Raw genomic sequence first — 27,086 nt, 5'->3', positions numbered from 1 at the left:
ATTAACTTTAGTGTTTCTCCTCTGGACTCGCTCCAACAGGTCCATGTCCTTGCCATGAAGGAATCCTCCTTCAGTCAGACTAGACAAAGGTAACTCATTCACTACATGAAAACAATGGCTAATAAAGTCTGAGAAACTGGGGAAAAGAAAAAAAAAGTAATTATTTGTTATCCAACAAGCAACAATAGCAAAATTATGAGTCCTTAGCAGAATTGCACTCAGCAAAAGGGTACTGTTGGCTAAATCCTGGCCATGCTGAAGTCAGCTGGAACACTTCTGTTGACTCGGAAGTAACCAGGCTTCACTTCCCCTATTTTACCACATACTTTGATACTCATTTCGTCACCACAAGTTCTTTCTATATTCATATACAGGCCTGAGTATCACAGGAGGTCTCTAGATCTCTTTTTTTTTTTTTTTGTGAAGGAAAAGGAATAGTGGTTCAGCATCTCTATCTGTTTACTGTGTGGGGGAAAAGAGATCTTGCAGTATTTCTTCCCCACAAACTCTACCTGAAGAAACCCTCATTTTAATTTTCTCCAGAGATCTCCAAGCATAGATTTAGGTGTGGAGTAACATCATACATTGAATTTAAATGACTATAAAGTGCCTAAGGGAACTGTTATAAAGAGCATCATACTCATCCAAGAATTACTTCTCTTTGGCTTTCTCATTTTGACTGGCATAATACTGGATCGCAGAACAGATCTGTGTAGCCTTTGCATTTATTGTCTTCTTTCACCTAAACTATCTGCTATTGAGCCCAGTCCCAACACTTAAATTTGCAGCATTGCTCCACAGTACCAAGCTACACTGTGCATAGAATAATCAGCAACACTAAATACAAGCTTGTTCAAACAGAAAGGTGACATTAAGCTCTGCTTTGGAGTATTTGATATTGATGTGTTGTACCATTCCAAAGGATAAATCTGAGAATACATTTCTGAAGGCACCACACAGTTAATTGGCACATATTTTCCTTAAAGACAATTAGAAAAACAAAAACATTCAGAAGTTTAAAAAAACCCAACTATTTGATTAAAAGACTTGTGGTTGTTCGGCCTAGAGAAAAAGACTGTGGGGAGACTTGATAGCAGTCATATGTGAAAAAGATAAGGAAAAAACATCTCTTAACTTATAGCCAGGGGATAATTTCAAGTTAGATGTCAGGAAATATATCCATATATCCTGTGCATAAGGGCAGCAACTTACTAGATTGGACAGCCTAATGGGTTGTGGAGTTTCCATTACTGGAAGCTGTAAAAAATTATTAGATAAATATTTCTGAAAAACCTGAAAGATGATAGATTTAGGTTAGATGTTAAAAAGAAATTCTTTACTATGAGCATGGTGAGATGCTGGAACAGGATACTCAGAGAAGCTGTGGATGCCCCATCCCCAGCAGTGTTCAAGGCCAGGCTAGATGGGGCTCTGAACAACCAGGTGTAATGGAAGGTGTCCCTGCCCATGGGGCATGAGATGATCTCTAAGGTCCCTTCCAACCCAAACCATTCTATGATGCTGGTAGAGCTGTCAGCCATGGGACAGAGGCAAGAGGGCAGTGACCTCTGAGCAACCCCTCCAGACAACGACTTGACACAGGTTTCACTATGATTCCACCAGAATGAACTGATGGTGCTTTGTGTTTTGGTGTAGCACTGCCTCATTGTCGTGGTTTGACACTGGCCAAATGCCTGGCAGTCACGAAAGCCGTTCACTCACCCTCCCCTGCCACAGCTGGGCAGAGGAGAGAAAAAAAATAATGAAGGGTTAATAAGTTGAGATAAGGATTAGGAGAAAATACTCCAAGGGCAAAACAGGCTCAGCTTAAAGGTACAAAGTGAATTTATTACTAAAAAAATGAGGGGAGGATAACAAGAAGTAAAATAAGCCCTTAAAAACACCTTTTCTTCCCCCAACCCCTCCCTCCTTCCCACTGACAGCACAGGGAGACAGGGCATGGGGGTTTGGTCAGTTTGTCACCCAAGATCTTCTTCCGCTGCTCAGGGAGAGGAGTCCTTCCCCTGCTGCACCATGGGGTCCCTTCCCACAGGAGACAGTTCTCAATGAATTTCTCCAGCATGGTTCCAATCTCACGAGCAGCAGTCCTCCAAAACTGCTGCAATGTGAGTCTCTCCCACAGGCACACAGTCCTCCCAAAACTGCTGGGGCACGGGTCACTCTTCCACAGGGTGCAGTCCTCCAAGGACAGGCTGCTCCAGCCTGGGAGCAGGGCCCCCTCTCTCCACCGGGTCTCCCACTGGATCACAGCCTCCTCCAGGCATCCACCAGCTCTGGCATGGGCACCTCCCCCAAGGGCTGCAGGTGGATCTCTGAATCCCCCGTGGATCCCCATGGGCTGCAGGGGCACAGCTGCTTCACCATGGTCATCACCACGGCCTGCAGAGGCATCTCAGCTCCGGTGCCTGGAGCACCTCCTCCCCCTCCTTCACTGACTTTGGTGTCCCCAGTTGTTTCCCTCACATGTTCTCACCTCCTCCTCTTCTCTGGCTAGTAAAAACTGTGCCCACTTTGTTTTGATTTTCTTCTTAAATATCTTATCACAGAGGTGTTACCGCCATCTCTAACTGGCCCATCCCTAGCCAGCAGCATGTCCATCTTCAGAGCCAACAGGGATTGGCTCTGCCAGACATGGTGGAAACTTCCAGCAGCTTCTCACAGAAGCCACCTCTGTTGCCCACCCTGCTACCAAAAACCAGGCCATGCAAAACCAATGCAACCATGAATCCCCCTGTGAAGGTGCAAGCCTGACCTTGTAGAACTAAATCATAAATAGTGCTTTACCCCTGGATTATGTGGTGTGATTGAATGCATTTCTTCATGCACCCTTATGAGTGCAAAGGGAACAGTGTGAAAACGGGTGCTGATTTGGCTTTGCTATAGCAGAAGCCCTTTTTTTCTTGTAGCTGGTGCTTCTTGTGCAAGCTTTAGAGAGGTGAGGGTTGGCCTCTTCTCCCAGGAGGACAAGAGGAAATGTCCTCAAGCTATGTCAGGAAAGGTTCAGGTTGGACATCAGGAATTTCTTCACTGAAAGGGTTGTTAAGCATTGGAACAGGCTGCCCAGGTGTGAGAGACTGAAATATTATAGTTTATGACTTAAACATTTTCTTAAAGGACTTTTAAAACTGTATTACAAAAGCTGCAGAGAAGACCAACACACCCTGAATGGGGCCCTGACTGAGGCCTTACATGGCTCGATAATGGAGGTAAGATAAAGTAACACTCAGGGCTGGGGACATACACAAAGCACAAGCTTAACACCTCAGGAGTGGAGATCACGGCCCCAGGGCTATCAGCTGCCAGGCTCTCAAACACCCTTGCACCAAAGGATGGGGGGAGAGAAGCTTTGGGTGTGTGTTGGAAAAGCCTGTGGTCAGAGGCGCAGTGACTACGCATCCTCAACTGTGCAGAGGAGCCCAGCTGTGGGACCCCTTCACCCGGGGAGAAGCTGCCATCCACATGAAGGACAGAGGGAATGATATGGCCCGTCAAAGGCCCTCCCAAAGGGGTCCCCAGACCCTACACCAGAGATGATGCAACAGACCCTCAGTGTTGCAAGGGACAGTGTCAAGCCAGCCCCTGCAAGGGAGACGCATGGGCATTCCCACCTGGCCCAAAGCATATATTAATCCACGGGATTCTGCACTCTTTGGTGTGTGGCATCATGGCCACGGCGGCGACGGGGGACCCTCACCATCAGCAGACCAGATGGAGGGGAGCAACGAGATGTCATTGGGACCCTCGGACGGGTGAGATGCTTCCACCTAACCCCCGTCACTCTCTCCCTGTCCCCCCACCCACATTTGTTTTTCTATTTTTCTTTCTTTTCTCTTTCTCTTTGCGTCTTTTACTATTAAATAAAATATATCAAATTTTTGGCACCAACATCTAATCTCATTTGGTTTTAATCTCATTTTTGGGTATATTTTGAACCTTCAAAGTTCTTCTCGGTTTATGCAGAGACTTGGTTTTCTTTGCTCTTCTGGGTTTAAACCCGATTGCAACACCAGGGAAGGTGTGGAGTCACCATCCCTGGAAGTGTTCAAGAAAGGGCTGGACATGGCAGTCAGTGCTATGGTTTAGTTGACAAGGTAGTCGTTGGTCAAAAATAGGACTTGATGATCATCTTTTCCAACCTAAATGATTCTGTGATACTCCCAGTCACCACATGTGGTCGTTGACCATTCCCAGCATATATTTGTGGCTAGCTAGGTTGTATTTTTAACTAGATAGAACAAAATCAATGAGATGGTGCAGAAAAGGTGAGTGAGGAGGTCTCTCCAGAGAGCTGCCTGCCCATGCACATCATCTACAGCTGCACTAATGTTAGAATCACCAGGATCACCTGCACCACACGGACTTCTTCCCTTTGGCCACTGTAGGAATCTCTCATTACCATGGACTTAATATGGCTGCAAACACTTTGGTCACATCCCATAAAACCGTAAGTAAGGAGCTGTTATACACAAGAAATTGGTCTACCAGCATTCCATAGCACATTTATCCCTATCTGACTGGCTCACTAAATGTCCCCATCAGCACAAGGCAGCATTACCCTTGTATTACAGCAATATGCATGTGCTTAAACTGTTCTGTGAATCTAGACCTTGTCTTAAAACAAACCTCCTGCCGTGTCAGAGAATCAAGGCATCCAAATACATCTGCATTATTTGGGAGTGCCTAAAAAACTATTTCAGGTCTCAGAGCTAACATTTGGGATAGAATTTGGGTGATTTCCTCCAGAAAAAATGATCATCCGGATGCAGTGTCTTTCATCCAGACCTTCTGAAACTGGAGACCATTAGTCCAGTATGCTTTATGCCGAGGAAAATACAGCCATTGGAGACTGCTTCCATGAGGCAACATTAAAACAGCTCTACTGCAGCCACCAAACTGGCATGCAGAATCTCAAACCTCTGCACTAGCCCCACTCACAGGACTTTATAACTAATTTTCAGCTTACAGATCAAGGGCTCACCTGGGAAAGTGTGCAATTGCGCTAGCAATAATGGACCCTACAGGAAAATATCCTGCGAATGCATCCAGCAGTCTCCCTGGGACTGATGGACTGGACTAAAGTCAGTGAGCCTAAGCCATGGTCTTGGACTCAAGTATTCCTCCTTCAAACCATCTGCAAAGCCAGGTATGTTTTTATGAAAATTGCTCTTCTCCACAACATATCCAGACTGGCACTGCCAACTGCCCCTAGCCCCAAATGCCCATGGTTGGCAGAAATCTCTAAGTCAGTCTTTGAAAAAGAAATTATAGAAGAAGAAGGGGGGGGGGAAGACATGACCTCTGCACCAAAAAACTATTTCTTTCTTGGGATTCACAGTTATATTACACAAGTCCAAATTCACTAGGCCATTAAATGTTGTATGTTGGCTCAGTTTATGCCAGTACTTTCAGTTTCCTTGCCTTTGCCTGCCTCTACAGACTAACCCTTTGGCCACCACATTCCAAAGTCACCTCAGCAGATTTAATTGCCAAATTTCTCCTTAAAGACTCTAAAAGAGTATAAGCTTTGTAGATCAAGAAGGAGAAAGCAGCCTGGATTCTTGGTCTGAGCAACCTGCACATCTAGGATTTATCCAGTGCATCCTGATGGAAGAAAACCAGTACTGTGGTATTTTCCCTATGTCCAAAATGTCACTTGGAAGCCAATACTTGCTGCTGCATGGGAATCATTCAGGTGATAAAAGTAGTTCCAGAAGAGAGCCACAGCCCTTCCCCTCCACATCATATGAGGTCGTAGGGACTCTAAATAAACCATGCCTGGCCACATTAAGTCAATTTCTGAACTGTAATACAGCAGAGCTCTCATTACATGTAAAGCTGGGTTTACACTTCCCCCTGAGCAAGAAGACATAAAGGATCTCTTGAAAGTCACTATATAATCTTCCCACAAGATTTGTAACTTTGCTACCCCTTCTTAATAGTTTCAGTGGTGGCATAACCTTCTCTGACTTTCTCCAAGCCTGCAGACTCCACTAAGCCACACTTCCATCTGTATTTAGGAATTCGTGGGTGAAGGGGGGGGGGGGGGGGGGGGGGGGGCGGGCCTGCATCTCTGCTACACATAAAATACCTTCTGAACATAATCTGGTGTCCTGCCACATTCCAGTAAAATTTACATGAGCCGTATCAAGAAACCAAATAACAATACAAAAAATAGAAGTATGTAGTAGTCCATAAATTCCTACTCATTCTCCTGCCGGGTGGTAAGAGCTGGGCACAAAATGGACCCAAACCTAAGGCTCAAATAAGCCAGTACTGGTATTGTGCCTATTTTAAGAAGTATCTCATCAAAAAAGCCAACTATTGCAGAGAGAAAATTAATGTAATGCGCTCTGATCACTGAATAATTCAAATACATAGTCACATATATAGCAAAACATCTTTAAACTTAACAAGATGAATTTTAATAACAAAATTCATAAATAAAATGAAAGGCCAGCAGGTGGACAGCATATAAAGGAAAGAGCTTTCTCAAGAAGCAAAGGTTTCACTGCACCTGTAGATGGAAGTCTTGGTATATAAATGAGTTCACTGCCAGAAAAACCTCTGCATGGAGAAACAATCTCCTTTGAGTATCTTATCGGTTATATAAAACTACAATAAAACAAACAAAGCAAACCTAACTGTATTGCCTTTGGGCAGACTAGAACCTACCGCTCTTTCTATTTTTACACCCCCAGCCAGGCAGCTCATATATGCCCTGAAGTCACTTACAGCCATCACAAGTCTGGCGCCCCTGTATCTTCTCATCTGTGCCCACTTCCTTTAATTATTCTTTTGCTTGCAACTGTTCCTGCTTCTAAAGCAGTAAGTTTATGTTGCCATAAATCAGATGAACATTGACTAAAAAGCCCATAAAATTTCCAGGGCCTCTCTGTCCCTCTTTGCTTGCGCTTCCCCAATTCCTCTTTGAGATCAGACTTTTTGCTTTGTACTTTGCAATCCCACAGCATAACATTTGTAGTTGTGACCTGTAGGTACTGTAAAAATGATACTTCAGGGAGAGCATTTCAGTTGTGCAGCCAATGAGTAGAAACATGAGCTCTTGTATTACCAAAGAAAGAGAGTAATGGATGCTCAGTCACTTTGGATTTGAAACACAAAAGTTGAGTCAGGGCAGCTGATCCTCTCTCTGCCTGTGGGCCAAACTGACACTTTGCAGCCAGATCCAGTCCTTCCCTTTCTCTCTGTTACATTTGGAAAGGTCAGCAGCATTTATTTATGTGTTTGCACCGACTGAGACAAAGCCCATTTGGCATGTGCATTATTGCAGATAAAATGCACAAAAATCAGGCTCACCCAAGACAGCCTGGCTGAGCTGCTTGGCTGGAGACATTCAGCAAGTCCAGGGTGACCAAAGCCCACATCAACAGGGGACAGAAAGCAACTGGGACAGAAAGCAACTCCTTGCTCTGTCTCGACTCACTTCAACAAGGGCATGTTGCCCATCCTTTAGTTAATTACTTCAAACTAAACACATTCCAGCTCAAGTTTTTCAGCATAAATTTGATTTTCACCATCGTGTATGTTTGCATCTTTCCTCTACAGAGCAGTTTCAGAAAGACTGTGGCTTTTGCTTAACTGACCAGCCAGAATAAAGGATGCTCTATTATAGCTTTCCTGACAGGCCACACAAACTGGTCCCATTACACAGTTCTTAACCGGTCAGGATGGAATCATAGTGAAAGTAGGGGTTTCTCTTAACTAAATATTAAGCCACATTTTAGTTTTGATCACTCTGATGCCAATGGCTAGGGATTATCCAGGACTGAAGGGAAGACTCATGCTCCAAAAGAGCACAGTTTGTCAGGTCTCTACAGATAGTATTTAATCTCCTAGTTTATGAAAAGCACTGCATAACACAATTTCTCAAATAATAAAAGAATTATTAGTTTCTTTCCCAAAACACAGGTTTTATTTCACAATATTTAAATACCTCTTCACCTTTTAGTGTACAGTGTTTTCCACATTTCCAATAACGAATGTTTATCACATTTTCATTTTGAGTCAATATACGTAGCCCAATAAAGAACAGAGTTTTCATATTAAAGTAGGCATGGGGAGCAGGAAAAAAATTAAGGAAGACCAAAAGGGAAAGCACCAAGGAATTCCCCCAAATCCTAACTAAATATAACTCAAAGGCAGACAGGGAGGTACTATTCAGACAGCAGACTTAATGGAAATAGAAAGAAAAGCTGCTTAATAGAATGCCTGTAGACCTAAAATTTACATCTATATCCAAGACATCAAGAAAAAATATCACATATTACAGCCAATATTTCACTGTATTTCTCCAAGCAGTTATTAATTACAGAGAATTACTGAGAAGAGAATACACTGCTAGCAAAAAAATTAACAGAGCACTTCCAAAACCAACAGGGTCTAAAATCAGTCCAACAAAACAGAGTGTGTGCCCTAAGCAAGGTACCATTTTCCCCTTAAAGGGGTTCACTTTCTTTACACAGCTCTAGCTTCACATTCCACCCTGGATCTGCACAGCAGCTGGCTCCTATCTAATCCTTTCTAGAATCTTCTGCTCTTACACCTCACCTTTTGCTGGAACCAAAGTGCCATTCTCTTCCTCAGGGTGTTTCTCCTTTTATTCTCAACATGCAATAAGGGGAAAAGCCTGCAGACTCTATACCAAACTCCCTTTCCCAATCTGATTTTTTTTTTTCCCTGAAATAATTACAAATTATTCTACTTGCTGCAGGCTATAACTGTAAGAGCAGGGAATTTGCTTTGAAACAGCACCAGCAGATGGACACAAAATCTCTGGCTAAATGAAAAATGATGTGAGCAACCAAGAAAAACCAAATAAGCTCCCAAAATTTAATAGGGACCCTGAATGAAAAGCACAAATCACACATCATAATCATAAAATAATTCACTGTTACCCAATACACCATTCAGAAAATCCAGAAAGTGTCAGAGAATGTCTCCATTTTACATTTACAATTAGAGCAACATTTTCTCTGCCTTTATAATAATGGCAGGAATTTAAACTTTAAACAAATATTTATATTATGTACGTATTTTGGAAAATATCATCTTTCTCCTGATCACAAAGTATGCAGAAAGAGATGTCACATTTCCCAGGTTTTTTTTGTGGCTGGCAGTTCTTTGCTTTGGATTTCTCCAACACCATTCATGATGACTATTCATGAGAAGCTCAGTGCAAGCAGCCACTCTTGTAACTGACAGCTTCTGCAAGTGAAACTTTACAAGGGATTTGAGCAGCTAAGGAATCATCAGGGACAGCAGTCCTGGACACTCACCAACACACAGCTCTGTGTTCTGTTTAATAAAGGTCCACAATGGTAACAAGGTACATTTACAAGCTACCCATGACCATTAGTGCCCAGTCTGGCTTCTCCTGATTGCTGAGTATTGACCAGTTTCTCCACAGGAGGGGAAAGATGGTGCAGTCAGTGCAATATCTCATTTCTGCTTCCAAAAATTTTAATTCCTGAAATCAAGGGGTAAAATGACACAGAGGGGTAGACTAAGAGGAGCCACTTCCAGCAGCTGGAATTACTGGTTCATGCAAAACTCTGCAACATCAAATTTTGTTCTCATAAACTGAAATGGAGCATTGAATGACTATTTCCACATAAAAGCTTTTCTCTTTTGCACATTTCTCCCTTGGTGGGTCAAAAACTTGAAAAAATAAAAGGAGTAACGTAATCACTCAAAGTGTGAGGAAAAAAGAGGAAGCAACAGAGCTGATAAAAAAAACAGCAGCTGAAGTATTACATTCAAAAAGACAGTAAAATGAAATGTCGTAACACCACCAAAACCTTTTAAGCTTTTCAGTTCAAAGCAAAACTGAAAAACGAATTAACTGATACTAAATTTATATTTTCATGAAATAGCATTTTTAGTGGAAAAGCACACTGTCAGAAAATGCTGACTCAGCTGTAAGAATTTTATCTACAGATTGCTCAGAAGAAAATATTTCATTCAGAAATAAATGACATTTTACATAGTAATTTTGGACATATTTATTTCTGTATTACATGAAATACAGCAAGTTCCCTATTTAGTTTTGACTTACATTATCCTATAAGTTAGTCACTGGTTCAGGACTGAGAAGTCTTCTGCAATCACCAAATTGCTCAAGCCCAGCAGACTGATGTGGATGGAGACATTTTTATTTATTCCAGAGGAAATATTTTTTTGATTATATCAACATAACTGTGGTCTTTTACATTCCTGTGACGCGATGCAAGTGGGGGGTGCAGAAAGAACATTGTGTCCATCCCAATCACGTCCTTACCAGAGCAGCTCCGGGGGGTGCCATGCAAACGCACTGGGACACACTCTGACACACCGTAGTAGGTGGATACTCGCTGCCACTCACACACACACACAGTCGGACAGCTCCTGCAGTGTCGCCGGGGACAAAGAGGCGGGAGGGGTCCTTTGTATGGAGTTCTGAGGGGTTTACTGGGGTCCCTGCTCGAAGGGATCCAGGGACAAAGAACACAGAACACTGAGGGGTCCGGGTTTTATCCAGATTGGCACCGGGGGTGGACATAACATCAGAGACCAATGTTCTAGGGGCCAAGGGGTGGGTGGAGAGGACATGGGGTGACAGGACAGTGACCACTGCGGAAGGTGAGAGGTGGAACAAGGGAACCAGGAGACATTGGGGTATCAAGAAAAGGAGAACTATCTAGAACATGGACTTAAAAAGGGTGAAAGGGGGTGGTCTTAGACCTCTGAGCCTGCCCACCAGTGGACCTCCACTGTTTTGGAGTCCTGAGGCTCCCTGGCCAATCCTATGGTGGCCTCAACCACTGCAACACTCCTGTTCCATCCCCTGGGCATTTCAGAGTATTAACCATATTTTGTGAGTTGTTTTAAGCTTCTGTATACTTTTGAAAGGAATATTCATCTTCAGAAAAATCGCTTGCAAGCAAGCTAATAATAGACACCATTCTTCAAAGCAGGAGCCTGAAAAATTTAGGCAAGTACGTTTCTTGAAACAAAGACAGAAGTAAAAAAATACATTTAAAAATTTACTGCAAATAAATCCTCCTTATTTTTTAAGCCTACCAGGATTTTTTCTGATAAAGGCCTACAAAATTCCTCTGGGCAAAATGCATAGGAGTACCACATCAGATTAGAGGCAGTGGTACTTGCAAGGAAAGAAGGAGCAGTAGTGAATAGCATTGTCGGAAACAAACTGCCCATCAATTCGTTAAAGGGATAGCATTCCTGGGCTGGAACATCCTAGGGCTGGAACATGATGAAAATTCCTCTTTTCCATCACCAACCCTACAGTAGCATCTGCCCACCCCCTTCGCAGCCTGCTTGGCAAGCCTAAGGGACGCTGAAGGCACAGCGCCTTAGCTCATGTTGTCCCCCCGAAATTTCTCTCTTCAGGACTTCCCAGATCTTTACTCTTGATCTGGCCAACTGATAAACTTTAAGGACAGGTGTTAGGATCCTGGGATCCAGTGGAGTTGCAAAGACTATGACTTCTCTCTAACATCTCTGAAGGAGCCCATCCAGCATGCTGCTCTTTGCTGTGAGAGGAGGTAGAACACCACCATGGCCAAGCAGAGTGCTAGATTTAATCCAAAAAACCCCACATCTGAAATCCCAAATCCATCACAAAACAGTGATGTCCCTCTGCCAGCCCAAGTGGGGCTTTCCTGAAACCTTGGAGAGGACACACACACTTTGAGCACCTGTTGCCAGTATCTTTGTGGTACAAAGTTCACAGCTCTGCCAAGGATTCCAGTTTTCTCCAATAAACACTACAATATTGTAGCAACAAATCACACTAATCATCATAAACAAGACTTACAGCCACTGCTCTGCAACACATCATAAACTGTCTATCTGTCTCCAGAAATTCACTCCAGTCAGGAAGCCCCTTTCCAGCTGTACTGCAGGAAAAACCCACTTGCCAGGCAGGTTTCAGCATCTATTTTTTTGCTGAGCTTGCTTGGACACAGCAGCTAGGAGCAGCCTGAGGGAGGCAGAGGTCCATTATCCAGTTCATGGCAACAGGGACAAGTGACAAGACAGAGGACCTGGCATCCTGAACAAGACACAGCTGTAACAGAGCTTCTCTGGATCATGTCAACAGAGACAGGTGCTGCTTCCATCTCCTCTGCCCCACACTGCAGCTTCCCCTCACTTCTTCTCCATTAAAAGAAACTCTCTCAAAGTAATAACTCTGGTTTTGAGATCTAAAAACTACTTTTAAAAAAACCCCTAAAACTTCTTTGATGTTCTATTTGCAGGATGAAGTTAACAAGTAAGAACTCTGCTACTCATTTAACTGAAACAGCAACAAATAAGAAGCCCTGTGTGAATGATTCAACACTGACTGGGAGGCTGAATAAATCCTTATACCTTGAATTTGACAGATCAAAGTAGCAGGTAAATCAATTAATACAGCCAGATGTTTGGCTTTCTTTAAGTATGTAGCCACTTAAAATATTTGTATTCAACATACAAAATTCAATATAACAAACTCACTATTTAGTATCAGTTCCTGTATTAATTAAAAATACAAGAAGCAGCCTAGACTAGTGTTACATATTGCCAGCACGCAAAAACCCTGCACTTAAGCCAAAGCACCTTTGATGGACATTAATAACCAACCACTTCCAACATTCAAAAACACAGGAAGAATCAACAAAGTCAAGCTGTTGGCTTCTCTTATTGGGTCTCATTGTTTGCCATCAAAGAACTTTATTAACCTGGAAGTAACTTGGGACACCTTCACACAAAGCACTGTCCCACAGATCCGAACTGAAACAGTTGTGGGTGACGGATCAGGCTTACAGTGACTTTGATCCCCAACTGAAATGCGGAAATCACCCTCTTAAAATAGCCAGAACCAAGCATTTTAAAAATCAAGACGTGACCCAATTTCATCCCTTGTGTACATCCCAAAAACAGCCAGGGAAGTATTAACATCTATACAAACAAAATTTTCAGAACATGGAAGTAAAAAAGCAGATGCTTGTTTGGTATTGAAAAATGAAGATACAATTTCTTGATGACCCTTCAGCCTATTTATACTCATTTGTATCATGTTACCATTTAGATTTTAATACTTAAAATGAAAAGAAAACATGGTTACTCACCTGTGGGAAGAGAGAGTAAGTTGCATTGTCAATTGTGACAGAATATAAAAATTCCCCATCAAACCAGAGGTTCTTTCCCATGGGAGAATTAATCTTCGTCATAGCAAAGAGCTGCCCAGGGTCACAGCATTCTTCCAGCAGCTTCCTAGAGAAGGGAGCAAAAGAGAAAGCAGTATTAATTGGAACCTTGTCACACCTTTGTTAATCATCACCCCTCATATCCGTGTTCCTGCCACTCTCAGGTGCTCCAAAGCCACCCTTCCCAGCCAGCAGATGAACCATGGGACAGCTTTCATTTCAGAAAATCTTAGAATAGAGAGAAAAAAAAAATCTAAATTTTCATTCAGACTGACACAGAAACAAAACCAAGATTCAGCAAAAGAAACTTCACCCTATACAGCCCATTTTAATGGGCAAAATCTGGTCTCCAACACATACAGATATCAGAGAAGCTCATTTGAAAATTAGATCCAAGGTACATAAACATTCAGTATCAAACCTTATTTATGAAGAGCAGGCCTCCTAAAACCCCACAGTTACATAATTTACGTATGGAAATTTTGGCACCTCTCTTCAGTTACTGAATGTCCTTGTGCTACATTCCCAGCAGTATTAGTGCCTGCTTCCTAACTGAAGGCCAGTTTGAGTCATACCAGTATGATGGATATATATAGAGAGAGTGAATATACTTGTTAGTGTCCCTGCTGAAACTCCGTATCTTCTTACTCCTTCATTTCCCAAAAATACTACTCAGCCTTAGTAGAAATTGGAGGGCTTATGAGGTGATTGAAGGTTATCCCGAAAATTCTGTACCACAGCAAACTCAGCAATTAATATCCTAAAATATAGAATGATGAAAAGCTCTAAAGGTCCAGAATATCCTATCTTTCCAAAGCCTGCATAGCACTAGGAAGGGTGACATTCATGTATGTAAAACACACATTGCAGAATTCTGCCCTTACAGTGTAATATTATGTTATTATATACATTCCTCATATATTTTAAAGGTAATCCCAAAAAGACTGGAACCATTTCCAGTAGCTGCACAGGAGCTGTCAGCAGAAAAACATCAATTATTAGTGACTACTAAAATGCTTGGTATAGCTGTTCTCCTCTACAAAAGAGATTTCATCCAGAACCATAAAGTCATTCAGAGAAATTTAAATTTCAGCATTTTTTGAAGTTTTGCTGCTACTTTTCGTCTCTAAAAATAGGTATTTGAAAAAAACCATTTTTTTCCCTATCAAAAATTGATTTTGCTGTAACTTCATAATTCTCTGCAAATGTGTCAGTATTATTTTTCAGACACACTTCAACTGAAGTAACAATAAGTTCCCAGCAACAGCTTCCTAAGAATGTGGTAGAGTCCACAAGGCTGGAGATTTTCAAGACACAACAGGACAAGGTGCTGCATATTCTCATCTAGGTTCCATTCCCGCAAAAGGTTGGAATATGTGATCATCTGAGGCCCCTTCCCACCTTGGTAGGTATGTAATTATGTAATTGGCCATTGCAGAGCTGGTTTATCTCCCTCTGAGCAGGACACAGCAATGTGCCAGCCAGATCAGCAATTCCCATTTCAAGAACACCAATGGCTTTATTTACAACCATCAAGGAAAGGCTTCACATCAGCCTTCTGCTGATGCCCAAATAAAGCCTTCATCACAGAACTGTGAAAAACAAATTACAGGAAATTTGAAATCTCTCACCTTTGTGAAACAGTGTAAGACAGGCATGGAATACTGTTCCAAATACAAGATTTGAAAGTGGAGATTTTTCTGGCTGTCAACAAACCAGTTTGCAGGTTTTGTAAAATTATTTCTCTTTCTCAAGCAGAAAGAAAATAATTCTGCATATTTTTCTATCCGCACAGCAACTCTTTCAAAAAACATAAGTTAATCAAAGATCAGCTGGAGCCATTTGTTACAAAACTGTATATAACAAAATTCAAAATTTCCAGTGAAATTCTGCAACTCACACCTCCTCTCGAAGTTTGGTCTGAGCAAGAAGCACAAAAAAACCCCCAAATAACGTAGTGGACAATTATCTAGGGAGTGTTTTATATTAATGAATCTTTTCTTAGCCAGGGTAGACTAAAGAGCTAAGGAACATACCTTTGTACAACTCCCTCCCTATTTATTAGATGAGCTATATATCTCTATTCTTTCCCATCCCCAAAACCACATTCTTCCAGTTCCTGCTGAACCCTTCATTAATAAACCTATTATGAAAAGCAGTAGGGGTCTCCTGGAAGGGCCACAAATAGGCAAGCCACTAGTTCAAATATGAAGCTGTGTGTATGAACACAAAAATCTTGTGTACTCGTGTGTGCTTTCTGTCAGAAAAGAATAATTAGAAGTCTCTCTTTCTGATCCAAATCCCAAAGTTACAAAGCACGAAAAGCTTAATAGGAAAATGTTTATTTAAAAGCAGAATGGATTCAAAGACAAACCTATAGCAGGATACTTTGCAGGATCAGGGAGACTGAATTGTTTGCTGAGCTTGATTAAAATGCACAGTAGAAATGTTATGATAGAATTTGCAGAACTGCAGCAGCTTTTGGCCAGGAAACTCAGTTCACTGCAAGCGTTCCTTCACTCACAGGACATAAACAATATGCTTTTGATTCAAAGTTCTCTCCAATTCCAAGAAGACCTGTATGCAAGAGGACTTAATATTGGGATTGAAAAGGCACTGGGGGCCCTCAGATCCAAGAGCACTTAGGGGACAAACCCCTACTTGTGAAAGACACAGGAGAAATGTTCCTTGGAGAATGTCACTTCAAGCCCCTCAGATTTCAGTTGGAATTGGGCACCAGGCAGGTCACTAAGCAAAAGGCAGCCTCAGCACTGAGATCTTAACCTGAATCCATCCTCAAAGCCTTCATAAAACTTCCAAACTACTTATTCTTCATCTTAAGTTAACAAGCTTTGCAGTCTGATTTCAGTTTGCAGACAGTTAATGCTTAATCACACCCAGGTTTGACTCAAGTCCCAGTCAGTAATGACTCAGGAGCTATTCTGAACATCCCAAATGCAGCAAATATAATATCTAAAAGAAAAAATGGACAATTCCATGGTATGGGTTGTCAGCCAGGAGGTCATAGCTCTTTAGCTGTCTCCTCTGCAGTTGGGGGTTCCTGCCTCCCCAGCACAGCACCATTTCTCCAGCTGCTTTGGGATGCTGTCCTACATGGAGCACGTAAGCACTACCAGCACTGTGCAAGGCAGGGGGAGCAAAATTCTTCATCTCAGCTTTTTCCTTTTAAATCCATGCAAACGAGATGTACTACATTAATGTGAAAAAGAACAGACTGATGGGGAGCCACTTGTCAGGCAGCAGCAGCAAGAGGAAGGAACCTTCACAAAGCTTCTCCAGGGAAGTGGTGGAGTCACCATGCCTGGAAATGTTCAAAAAACAAGGATGATCCAGAGCACATGGATGGGGAGAGGACAGGAGAGACTACAGCCTGATGCTGCTCCTGCAGGTCCCAGCAAATGCCAGCAGACCTCTCACTGAACAAGGGCATTGATTCAACCATTGCTCAAAAATGGTAACATGAGACTTATTATTTCATTACAGTATGGCTTTAATGGAGCATTAAAATACTGACTGAGGCTCACATTCAAGTTTGAGATAAAAATAATTTGTGAAATGAATTGCTTTAGTCAGATTCTGCTCAGCTACCTGGATTTAGGTGGCATCATGCTAATCTTGATCAGGTGACTGCAAAATGGAGCCAGGATCTGACAGCACAGCTGGACATAAACTTTCCCTTTACAAGGCAGTTCCCATTCACCTCAACTTCCCTTGTTTTGCTTTGGGATCAAATGAATCTGAAGGCCCAGAAAAAAATAGTACCTGGCTTTGGAGTTTCAGTTGGTATCAAGACAAAACCATCAGGTCGTCACTCACAACCAGGGTTTTGTGGAGCTGCTGGAATCCAGAGCACAGGTGGTCACTTGGGTTCACTAGGGAAGATTTGCACAGCTCCATTTCACTGCAATTTATTAATTGCTTCCATCTACATACCCCCCAGTAGAGGCAGGAGGACCTACCAAGAGCCTCGTGGAGTCCTCAACTAAATCAATACCTATTTCCCAGCATGTGCAACCCCTATTGGAAATACTTCAGGGATTAGTATCAATAGTGGCTCTGAAACACATCTGGCTTGACCACCTCTAACAGTCTCAAAATTTAATCCTGAAATTCTCCTCATTATGTCTTTGGTGTAATGTTTCCATAAGAATAACACATCCCCAAGTTTTTGAAAGAAGTTTTGGTGGCAGGGGAAAAACCAAAATCACTGCTTAATAAAATACTGTCTTTAATAAATTTGCACCCTCTTCAGAGTCTGATCTTTTGGCACTTCAGGTTTTGGCTGATTTTTAAAATATTTTTCCTTCCTCCTTTAAGAGATCCTTAAGGGAGGCTGCTGAAATTTCAGCCTCCCCTCTGATGAGCAAAAAGGCTGAAATTTCCTGAATTTCTTGCTATGAACAAAGCTTTTTACTCTTTCCATAATTCCTGTGGCTATTATATCTTTTTCAAGACCCACCCCTAAATATTTCATTCTAAATAAAGCCTGGAAATATTATTTCTAGGGTAGCCACCCCCTGCCATCTACAGGGGCAAACTGACCTCTCATTACTCACGCATCCCATGCCATCCAAGAACAGACAAAAAATCTAGGCCCATCTCTCAGAGTAGGCAGCAGCCAATGCCTGCAGCTGTAATAGAGCTCTCTCAAACAGCCACATAATGGCTCTACTCATGGCCATTTTTTTCTCCAAGCTAGCAGTCTGGGAATTTTATGGCCCTACAGAATGCTACAAAGCCATTCAATAATAGTAAAATTACTGGTTCTACTACAATCAGTGAGCTTCAAGCTACAGTTGGCATTTGGCTTCTGAATATTCTGTGAAAACATTGTTGGGTTTGGTCACACACATTGAATTTCTCTTTCCTAAAAAGCTCAATCTAATACTTGTAACTGGGGATTAGCTTGAAAAATGTACTGAGACTTTGAGGTTTTCATGGTGTTTAAAGCACCTTACTACTCCAGGCATACCACCCCACTCAAGATGAAATTGAAAATTATCCGCAGCACAACTGTTTGCAAATATGATCTTAAAAATGTCTTCCTAAGAAAGATCACCTGGACAAGTACCAAATGAATAAGAAAATGGCCAATGCAAATGCTCTTGATATCCACAAAAGCATACCAAATTGGGTTTTTGGGACAGCAGTCATGGTTGAAGCTCTAGCTAAAATTAAGACCTTTGCCAAATACAACAACTAAATCAAGATTACATTGCTGTGCACAGGTTTACTTCTGAAAATACTCAGCTACCTAAGCTTGAAGAATAGGTCTAAATGCAATGAAAAAGAAATATGAAAAGAGTGGATATCACAGAGCAGAACAGAGATAATCTGATTTACTCCCCAGGCAAGGTCTCTACAATATGGTAAGATTTAACGAAGACTAATAAAGTCATGACTGTTCTCCTCCTCACATTTATTATTATATTGTTTCTTGATATGAAACTTTCAGCCTATTTCAATGCCCCCTGCAGTAATCTCTGGTGTCTGGACTTTAGAAGGATCATGTAATATTTCCCCAACTTCCTCAAGAGAGGAAAGCTATCAGGACAATAAAAAGGTTGCAGATAGTAAATCATGCCTGGCACTGCAACCTGCATGAAAGGAAAGAGATTGCACTGCAGAGACCACAGAATAAGGACAATTCATGCATACCATCTTCATTAGCTTAGCAATAGAGCTGCTGTGACTTTTTAAAGTAAGAAATTAAACTATAAATTAACGATAATTTGCTACAAATTGCCAAATTAATAGCTGCAGAGGAAGCTATGAAATCAAGCACTTGCACCTTTTCTGCATCATCAGTATCTTTTAGAACTTTTTTCCAGGCTTTTTTGAGGTGCCTAAAAGGGAAACAAAGTATTTTATTTAAACCGAGAATATAGTTTTCACTCCTTACTCTTATTTATCCAGATAATATTTGGGTTTTCATTACCTATTTTAAAATCACTGATCTGGTGCCACCCACACAGTAGAATTCACAGTTCTGTTTCCCAGACTACAAAAGAAAGATAAAACTGTTTTTGCATCCTGTGGGATGATATGGTTACCCTATCCTTGCTGCCTTGGCCTTGAATGAACAAACCCTGCTGCCTTCTAGAAGATAAAATCTGAGCTGTGAATCATTGCAGCACCTCATCCTAATCTCTGATTTTGTTTAACTCTTTTTTTTTTTTTTTTAATATACAAGTGATACGTTTTTCTTCCAGACACATTCAAAGTGTCATCGAAAATGGGGTTTGATTTTGATTGTACCTACAGATTGGAGAAATACCTATTTAGATTGGAGAAATACAGATGAGGCCAAAATTTGCCAGGACTACCTTTTTGATGGAACAATGTTTGTGAACTAGAAGAAACCAAGATATAAAGCTGAGAGAATTGGGATTTTTCAGCCTGGAGAAGAGAAGGCTTTGGGGTGATCTAATTGGGGCCTTCTGGTGCCTGAAGGGAGCCTACAGGAATGATGAAGAGAGACTATTTCCAAGGGCCTGGAGTGACAGGACAAGGAGGAATGGCTTCAAATTGATGGAGAGTAGGTTTAGATTAGGTATTAGGAAGAAATTCCTCCGTGTGAGGGTGGTGAGGCCCTGGCACAGGTTGTCCAGAGAAGCTGTGGCTGCCCCATCCCTGGAAGTGGTCAAGGCCAGGTTGGATAGGGCTCTGAGCAACCTGATGTAGTGGAAGGTGTCCCTGCTTATGCCAGGGGAGTATAATGAGATGATCTTTAAGGTTTGTTCCAACCCAGGCTATTCTATAATTCTGTAACTGAGTGAATAAAAGTCTAGCAGATCACCTGACAAGCTTTTAGTTTACATTTCCTCCTGCCAGTTCTTTTACTTAAATATGGAGGAGTTTTGATCTGAAAAGCTATTGAAACACAGAATTGTTCACTTCCTTTCAGAGAAAAGACATTTTGATTTATGCAAACTTGCTTCAAATTCCTATGCACAAAGCCTGTTTGCAAGCTTTGAAACACAAATTTTAAGGTATGAATTATAGAGTATGAATTCTAGGACTTGGTCAGATTAAGTTTTTCTAAGACTCTCATATCAGATATATAAAAGAGCTGTATCATAAGGAAACCACCACAAATTGTGACTAGCAATAGCAAAGATATCCAAATTAGTTATGCAGTAAAATCTACTGGAATGCAGGATGTCTCTGAGCTGTCTGTATTGTTCCCAACCACATCAAGGAGAGACAGCAGCAGTGATTTGACATCTCACCTGGGAACTGCAATGAACAGCCATATTTCCTGGAGAAGTGAGGAATCTGAGCACGAGCTCGAATTATGGTTTCTGGGTGGCAGCCAGAAACCTCACACAATGTTGAAATCCACTGGAACTGGTCCTTTGTTTTGTTAGTGCCACCACCACCAGCCCCTAAATACAACTGTGTCGGAGAAGACACAGGGTTCATCTCATTTACAGTATTTGAAATGCAAATTGAGATCACTCCAAGCCTTCCTCATAGAGACCACACCTTTTAGGGTGTTTAGTCATCAGACTAAACACTTACTTCCTCTCTAATGGCCATAAAGGAACAACTGCCTTAGATAAAGAGATCTACATTTGATAGCTTTATTCCAGTCCATGAAGCCAGGCCTGCTGCTCCAGATCCTAGGAAGTCAATGGAGGTTTTTGCAGCAAAGGTGAGCTGTGAGAAAGGGACTGTAGCTCTTCTGCCTGTCTACAGCATCCCATGGAAGGATACTGTTTGCCAGCCGCCCCATCCGACGGTTTAACATCTCTGCTCACACATCCTTCACAGTGTCAGAAAGATGAACTGGCACAGCTGCACTGACCGGTGGTTTTGTCACAGAATTCAGAGGCAAAGGGGAGCGGGTCAGGGGACAAGATTAATTGCTTCAAGTGCTATCCTTTTTTTTTTTAATCTTATAAACCTGGCAGGGGGAGAGCAGTTTTCACAGATATGAAGTGAAATTTATGAATGGCTGTCTTGCAAAATAGCAGAACCCTCAACTGAGACACAAAGTTACACTTAATGAAGTGCTGCTGCAGGAGGGACAAATTAGTTGTTCCCACCACTTCCCTCCTTCCTGCCAATGAAATTGCTGCTTGCTTTGTGCCACCACAAGCACAGAGAAATATTTGGTTCCAACAAGGGCACAGAGTGGCTGTTTTCTCTCAGGAGAAAGAGATTCACTAAAAATCAGTTGAGCAGCTCTAATCTTACATTTGAGCTTGCACTATCTAGAGTGTTGATAGGTCCCACTTGGGTCTAAGCAGTCAATTATCACACCACAGTGACTTCTTCACCTGCTTCTGCAACCCAGATAAAAGCCCTCTAAGTAGTGCTCCTTGCAAAGTGCCCCTATGCTCCAATCCAAAAAAGTCCATAGAGTGCTTTTCACTAATTTGATCAATTCAGTCATGCCCCTTGATAGAAGGTGACCTAGACAGAAAGAAAAAAAAAATTCCTTCATTACACAGATTTTCTAAAAGCAGAGACAACAGAAATGAAGAGAAAAGGAATACTCTTGCACTGGTCACTCCAAGTGGTTTTTGATGCAAAAACTGTAGGTGACCAGGCCGCCATTGACTATACATATGACAGAGGCAAGAATATGTAAAAGTATCACAGGAAAAGGCATGAAAACCCAATATATTTTCAAAGTCATATGAAGGTGCACATCTGGAGGAAAGTTTTAACCCATCAAAGATGGATAAATAAATCTGAAGGAATAGACTGAAGGAAGCCCGGTTTTGAAGAGAAACTTGTTCCTCTCATTTCTCAGAAACTGCTTCCCACATCTCATAACTATCAATTGTTTAGGAGGTGAAATGAGTTTTGCCTGGTTGGGAAGTATCCATCTGATGTCTGCCAGCCAGCAGGATGAGCTGATCAGCCAAACAGGAGGCCAAACAAAATAGGAAGTCTTGGGCTTGACCTCTCTCTTTCATCCAGTTTTTCATTAAACTGGTAGGAACTCATTACTTTTCAGACTTCTATTATTCTGCATAATTTGGATAAAATTTGCCAGTGAGAAAAATTTCTTAAAGTGAGTGGATTGTGATTAAGATTCCAGTTATATCACATTTCCTACTGACTGAAAAGGGGAAAAGAATCCAATAAATGCCGAATAATGCCTTTCTTTAGCTTCCTTGAAATGGACATTGACAAAACAGTGTGCTCTTTGTTGCTTCTGTACACCCAGAATTATACACTCGTTAAACTGTAATAGTCTGATTTTGGATGAAGGCCAGGATTTAATGCATCACCAAGGACTGACACTGGACTTGACTTACAGCCCTAGATGCTGCAACCACCAACATCACTTCTGTGAACAGCTGATCATCAGTTGGCCAAGGATCCAGAGATATTTCTGAACTGAGTTCAGTGGTCCTTCTGTGTGCTGACAGATTGCTTCTAACAGATGAACAAGAATGGAAAAATTACCACAGATTAAAATAGAGCCATTTATCTGAAACCCATCTTGAACTTGCAATTCCCCTGTTTACAGGTAAAAGCTTAATTTTTGAGATTTTGCTAATGTGTTTTAAATCTTGCCCAAGTGCTAGGTGCTATAAAATCAGCTTTATTGACGGAAACACTCTGCTAAAGGCCCTAAGTAGATTAAAATACAGACATATCCAAATTGGAACCTCTTTTTATGAGAAACTCCAATTCCAAGTCTTTCTAAGTCTCTTTTGGTGAAGCCACAGAAAAAAAGTAAAATGGCAGTCATCTTGCACTCATACTGAACTCCATCACAGTTGAACTCTTTTGCCTCTTTACAGACTTACTGAAATAAGATTGAAATGAGTCTGTTCTTACTGGGAAGATCAGCTGAGACACTTTCACAAGTCACCTCCAGACACCTGTTCCAGGAACAAGAGGCCATATACCCTGTTTGTCTTCACACCTTTCTCTCCTGTAGGCCGAGTGAAACCCAAAAATCAAGTTTATTGATGATCACAAGCACTCTGTTATGATAAAACAAAAGCAAATGCTGGACTACACAATTTCTTTTTGCTACTCTCCTGCTTTCATTCCTAGTGGCTGAGTGACAGCTGTGTGTTGTATTAATGGAATTGAGATGGTCAAAGCTCCATTTTGCACGCAGGAAAGTGATTTTCTTTTTTTTTTTTTTTCCTTTCTGAACATATCTCAGTAACAAACCTTGCCTTACTCCCATTAGCACTACATTAGAAAGGACAAAATGCTGATGGAGAAGTAATCTTTTGCCATTTGGTCTCAACAGTGCTGCCAACCTACTAAAAACTCTCTGTAAAATGCCTCTTGTGATTACTTAAAGCATTTTCAAACCTCCTCTCTGTCCAATGCTCGCTACGGCAAACAAACCTCAGGAGTCTCTAACAGGAGGTGGGGAGGAGTCCAGGAGATATTTTCTGACTTTCCTCCCACATCATCTCATTTCTGAGTCACTCTGCTCCTTCACTGGCAACCTCACCTGCGCCAAGTCCCTTTGGACAGAGTCACAGCACCAATCCACTGCTCACCACAACTATCCATTTGGATTCCAGGGTGTATAAAACACTGGGAATTTCCTGGGTCAGACTTAAGCAGTGGGGATCTAAGCACTCCTTGTTTCATCTAAACATGTAATCCGCATTTCTATTACTTAACAGCTGCTTCCAAAGGACAGGCAGAGGCTTATCATCTGAGCTATTCCAGACCCTAAAAAGAGCTGGCAGGACTTCTCCCAACCCACTAGAAAGAATTTTCCAGTGTGATCAAGGAACATAAACTTGGCTTTTCACTACAAATATTCACATGGCGCTGGAAGCAGAGTTTCCAAAACTCACACTTCCAAAGCTCCCAGAAGTTCAAAGGCACCACTACAGCTTGTCAGGGCTCTGGAATAGTCCTTATACATTATATAATCCAAACAGCTTCAGCCATCAAGGTCATCACATATTTACAACTTTTAAGCCATTGCACACTCTTTTGCCTCTATCATTAAGCAAATGATATTTGGCAGCACTCACTACAAACAGGTAGCTTCACAACACACCACAATGGTTTAGTGGTTCTGGGGTGGGGGGAGGTTTCCTGCACAGGCACAGAAGAAGAAGCAGAAGTAGAAAACAGAGAGCTGGCAGTGAAAAAGAAGAGGTGAGCAGGAGACAGGAAGCACGTTCAAGTCTATCCTAATCTAAGCAGTTTGCTGTGCTATGCCCTGTGCTGCTGGGAATAAACCAGGAACGCACAAACCCCATTATCCAGAGCAATGAAACAGCTTCCTAGGGAATAAACATGATTTATGTACTAAGCTCTTATAGGCCTGAAATCCTGGCAGAAAATGTAATTTATCCAACTTCCCCCTCTGCCCAATCCAGCGGCATTTAACAAGCTAACACTCCATGTGATATTAGAATTCCTAGAAGCCCATCAAACACAAACCACAGAGATTACTACATGCTATGACTCCTACCCATCTTTGCCAAGATGTTTTCTTCTCCATCCACCTCTCCTGCCTCTGCCATCTGTCGGACCCACCCCCAGCTATACGATCACATCTCCCCTGCACAGGCATGAGTGGGTGGGTCTGGGAAACCCTGGGCTTCCAAGTGCTGCAGAACAGCTACAGGAAATGTTCCAGGCAGAAATCAAGTCTGAAATTTTACTTTCCCCTTCTCTTTCTGACTGAGTTTCCCATCCTTTATAGATTTCTTTATTCCGAGAGAACCCAGTTACAGGATCCATTAGAGTAAAAGTAGTAAACAGGAGACCTGTTGCTGTTTAGGGAGCTGCCTGGCATACTACAACAAAGCAAAACATGCCACCTTGAAATGCCTGCAATATATATACTTCAACACTATGAAATTCTAAATAAAAGCCAAGCCTGAAGAGTTTGACATATACAGCAACATGTATCACAGGAAACTATTTTGGGTTGAAGTACTGTCAAATTCCTAAGTTTAATTAGCTGCTGTGCTTCAGTTTTCACAGACTACCGATAATCCAAAGAAATCTAAATATTAAAAAATACTTGAGCTAGGTTCTGAAAAGATCTGAGGGAGGAATTTATAAACCAGCAGTTTCAAACAAGACATAAAACTCACAGCCATGCGTCTCTCAGGCTAGTGTATCCAACCGAGTTCACTTTTACCCAGGAGTCCACATTCTCAATTCCAGAAGAGTGAGGCATAGTGCTGGGAATAAAAGCCTCTTTTAAAAGACTCAAGGAAATCCCTGCATCGCAAACTCTGGGTCCACTAGTAGATTTATCTGTCTCCCCCTGACACCCATAGGAAGAGCAACACAGAGCGATGCAAGCAACCTGGGAGATTTCTGGAGTGTGTCGGGGATAATTTTTGGTACAGGTATTGGTAGGTAAGGTTACAGCTGGATCTACTATTCACTAACAAGAAAGCACTGATTGGGGATATATAATCAATAAAACCACTGGCCCATGAAACACTGCATTCAGGATCCTGAGGGGAGTGAGGAAGGAAGGTGGCAGATTCTCTAGTTTATTGATTGAGCTTGAACTCATCAGTTTAGACTGGAAGTAACGCATAATAATTTAGGAACATTGTGGAAACTGCATGTTGGAAACAAGAATCTCACAGTCCCTGGCCCCAAGAGATGGCTGCCAAGGACATTCTCTCTTTCTGACCTCTTTGTCCCCAGTTTCTTGGGACAGCACTGGACTTACTCCACAATGAACCGAGTCTGTGGTTTTCCTTCCTGCTACTGAGTAAAAATAAAAAATGTGCCCTATGAGGCAAATAAATGTCAGTCTCTTGACCTGCACGAGAAGACTTCCACATTCACACCTACAGGATGTGTACTATACAAAAGTTAACTCAACATATCTTTTTCTTTGACTGAGCCTTTCATTACATTCAGAGCTCCCAGGCCTGATACAGCTGATTTGAAAGCATCCACTAATTGGGCAGTCCAACTGCCACCTTCTTAGGTCTCAAATTCATCTCGAAAACTCACCTTGCAGCTCAAGAATGCATGATAAGTTACAGAGCTCTACTGGATCATGGTCAGTTGGTCTGTGCTACTCATTTCAAGAAACTAAAGCAGTGAATTATGTAGAAAAAAGGATAGTTTAGAAGCAACAACCAAACAATTTTAGAGAGCAATAATTCCATTTCCACAGTAATTAAACTGTTTACTACAGAGTTGGAGATGAGCTATTTAGTTTTCAACAGCATGGTGACATTTTCTTTTCTGGTACAATGTCACAATCTAAAAATAAACCAGATAAAAAAGCAAATTAGTATAAAGAGTATATGAGCTGAAGGGGAAACACATTTTATAAAGTGATTAAGGAGCAATCTAAGAATAAGACATATATTTAAGAATTAACCATTCCAAGAACACCTGCACTTCCTAAATTAAGCTAATGAAGGTTAAAAAGGAATCGATTATTTATGTAAGCACCAAGAACATGAAAGGTTGTTATAAGTAACAGCAGTTATTTGGAATTGGGTGTTAAACTAAGTTAGTGAAGACTAAATGAAGTCTCAAAATGCTAAGAACCTGAGACACTGATTTATTTGGGAGATCATACTACCACTACTACATTTATTGCATGACTTTCTCTGCAGCATTTGGTGCCAGGGCTTGACAGAGATAGGAAACTAAACTAAAAGGACCTGATGTAGTAATTAGTCCTGCTAAAGACATTTCTGTGTTTTCATGCACTGAAATAAAAGTCCATTGTCAGTTGATTTATACTGCACATCTCTCACAAATTTCCTGCAGGTGCCCACATTCCTACAACCATTGGGAAGTAGGCATATTTGGGGCAGAAGCTACCTGATGGAAATGCTGCAGAAGAGAGAAAAAGACAACACCTAAGACCCAAAATTTCACTGCTTTGCA

The 27,086-nt window shown here is 41.6% G+C and overlaps 1 protein-coding gene across 1 annotated transcript in view; it reads right to left on the bottom strand.

Moving 5' to 3' along the window:
• The window catches only part of ST8SIA1 (ST8 alpha-N-acetyl-neuraminide alpha-2,8-sialyltransferase 1), a gene marked incomplete at its 5' end in the record, with an annotated part of 108,181 nt that overhangs the window by 68,545 nt on the left and 12,550 nt on the right, over nt 1–27,086 (bottom strand). Inside the window, one exon of the mRNA XM_082280115.1 lies at nt 13,152–13,296. Coding sequence (XP_082136241.1) covers nt 13,152–13,296 — 145 coding nt within the window. The remainder of the gene's footprint in view (nt 1–13,151; nt 13,297–27,086) is intronic.

Source organism: Coloeus monedula (assembly GCF_965178545.1).
Source record: "Coloeus monedula genome assembly, chromosome: 4".
In the NCBI taxonomy this organism is placed as follows: domain Eukaryota; kingdom Metazoa; phylum Chordata; class Aves; order Passeriformes; family Corvidae; genus Coloeus; species Coloeus monedula.
The sequence above is the reverse complement of the archived record's forward strand: the minus strand, read 5'-3'. Positions and strand labels throughout refer to the sequence as shown.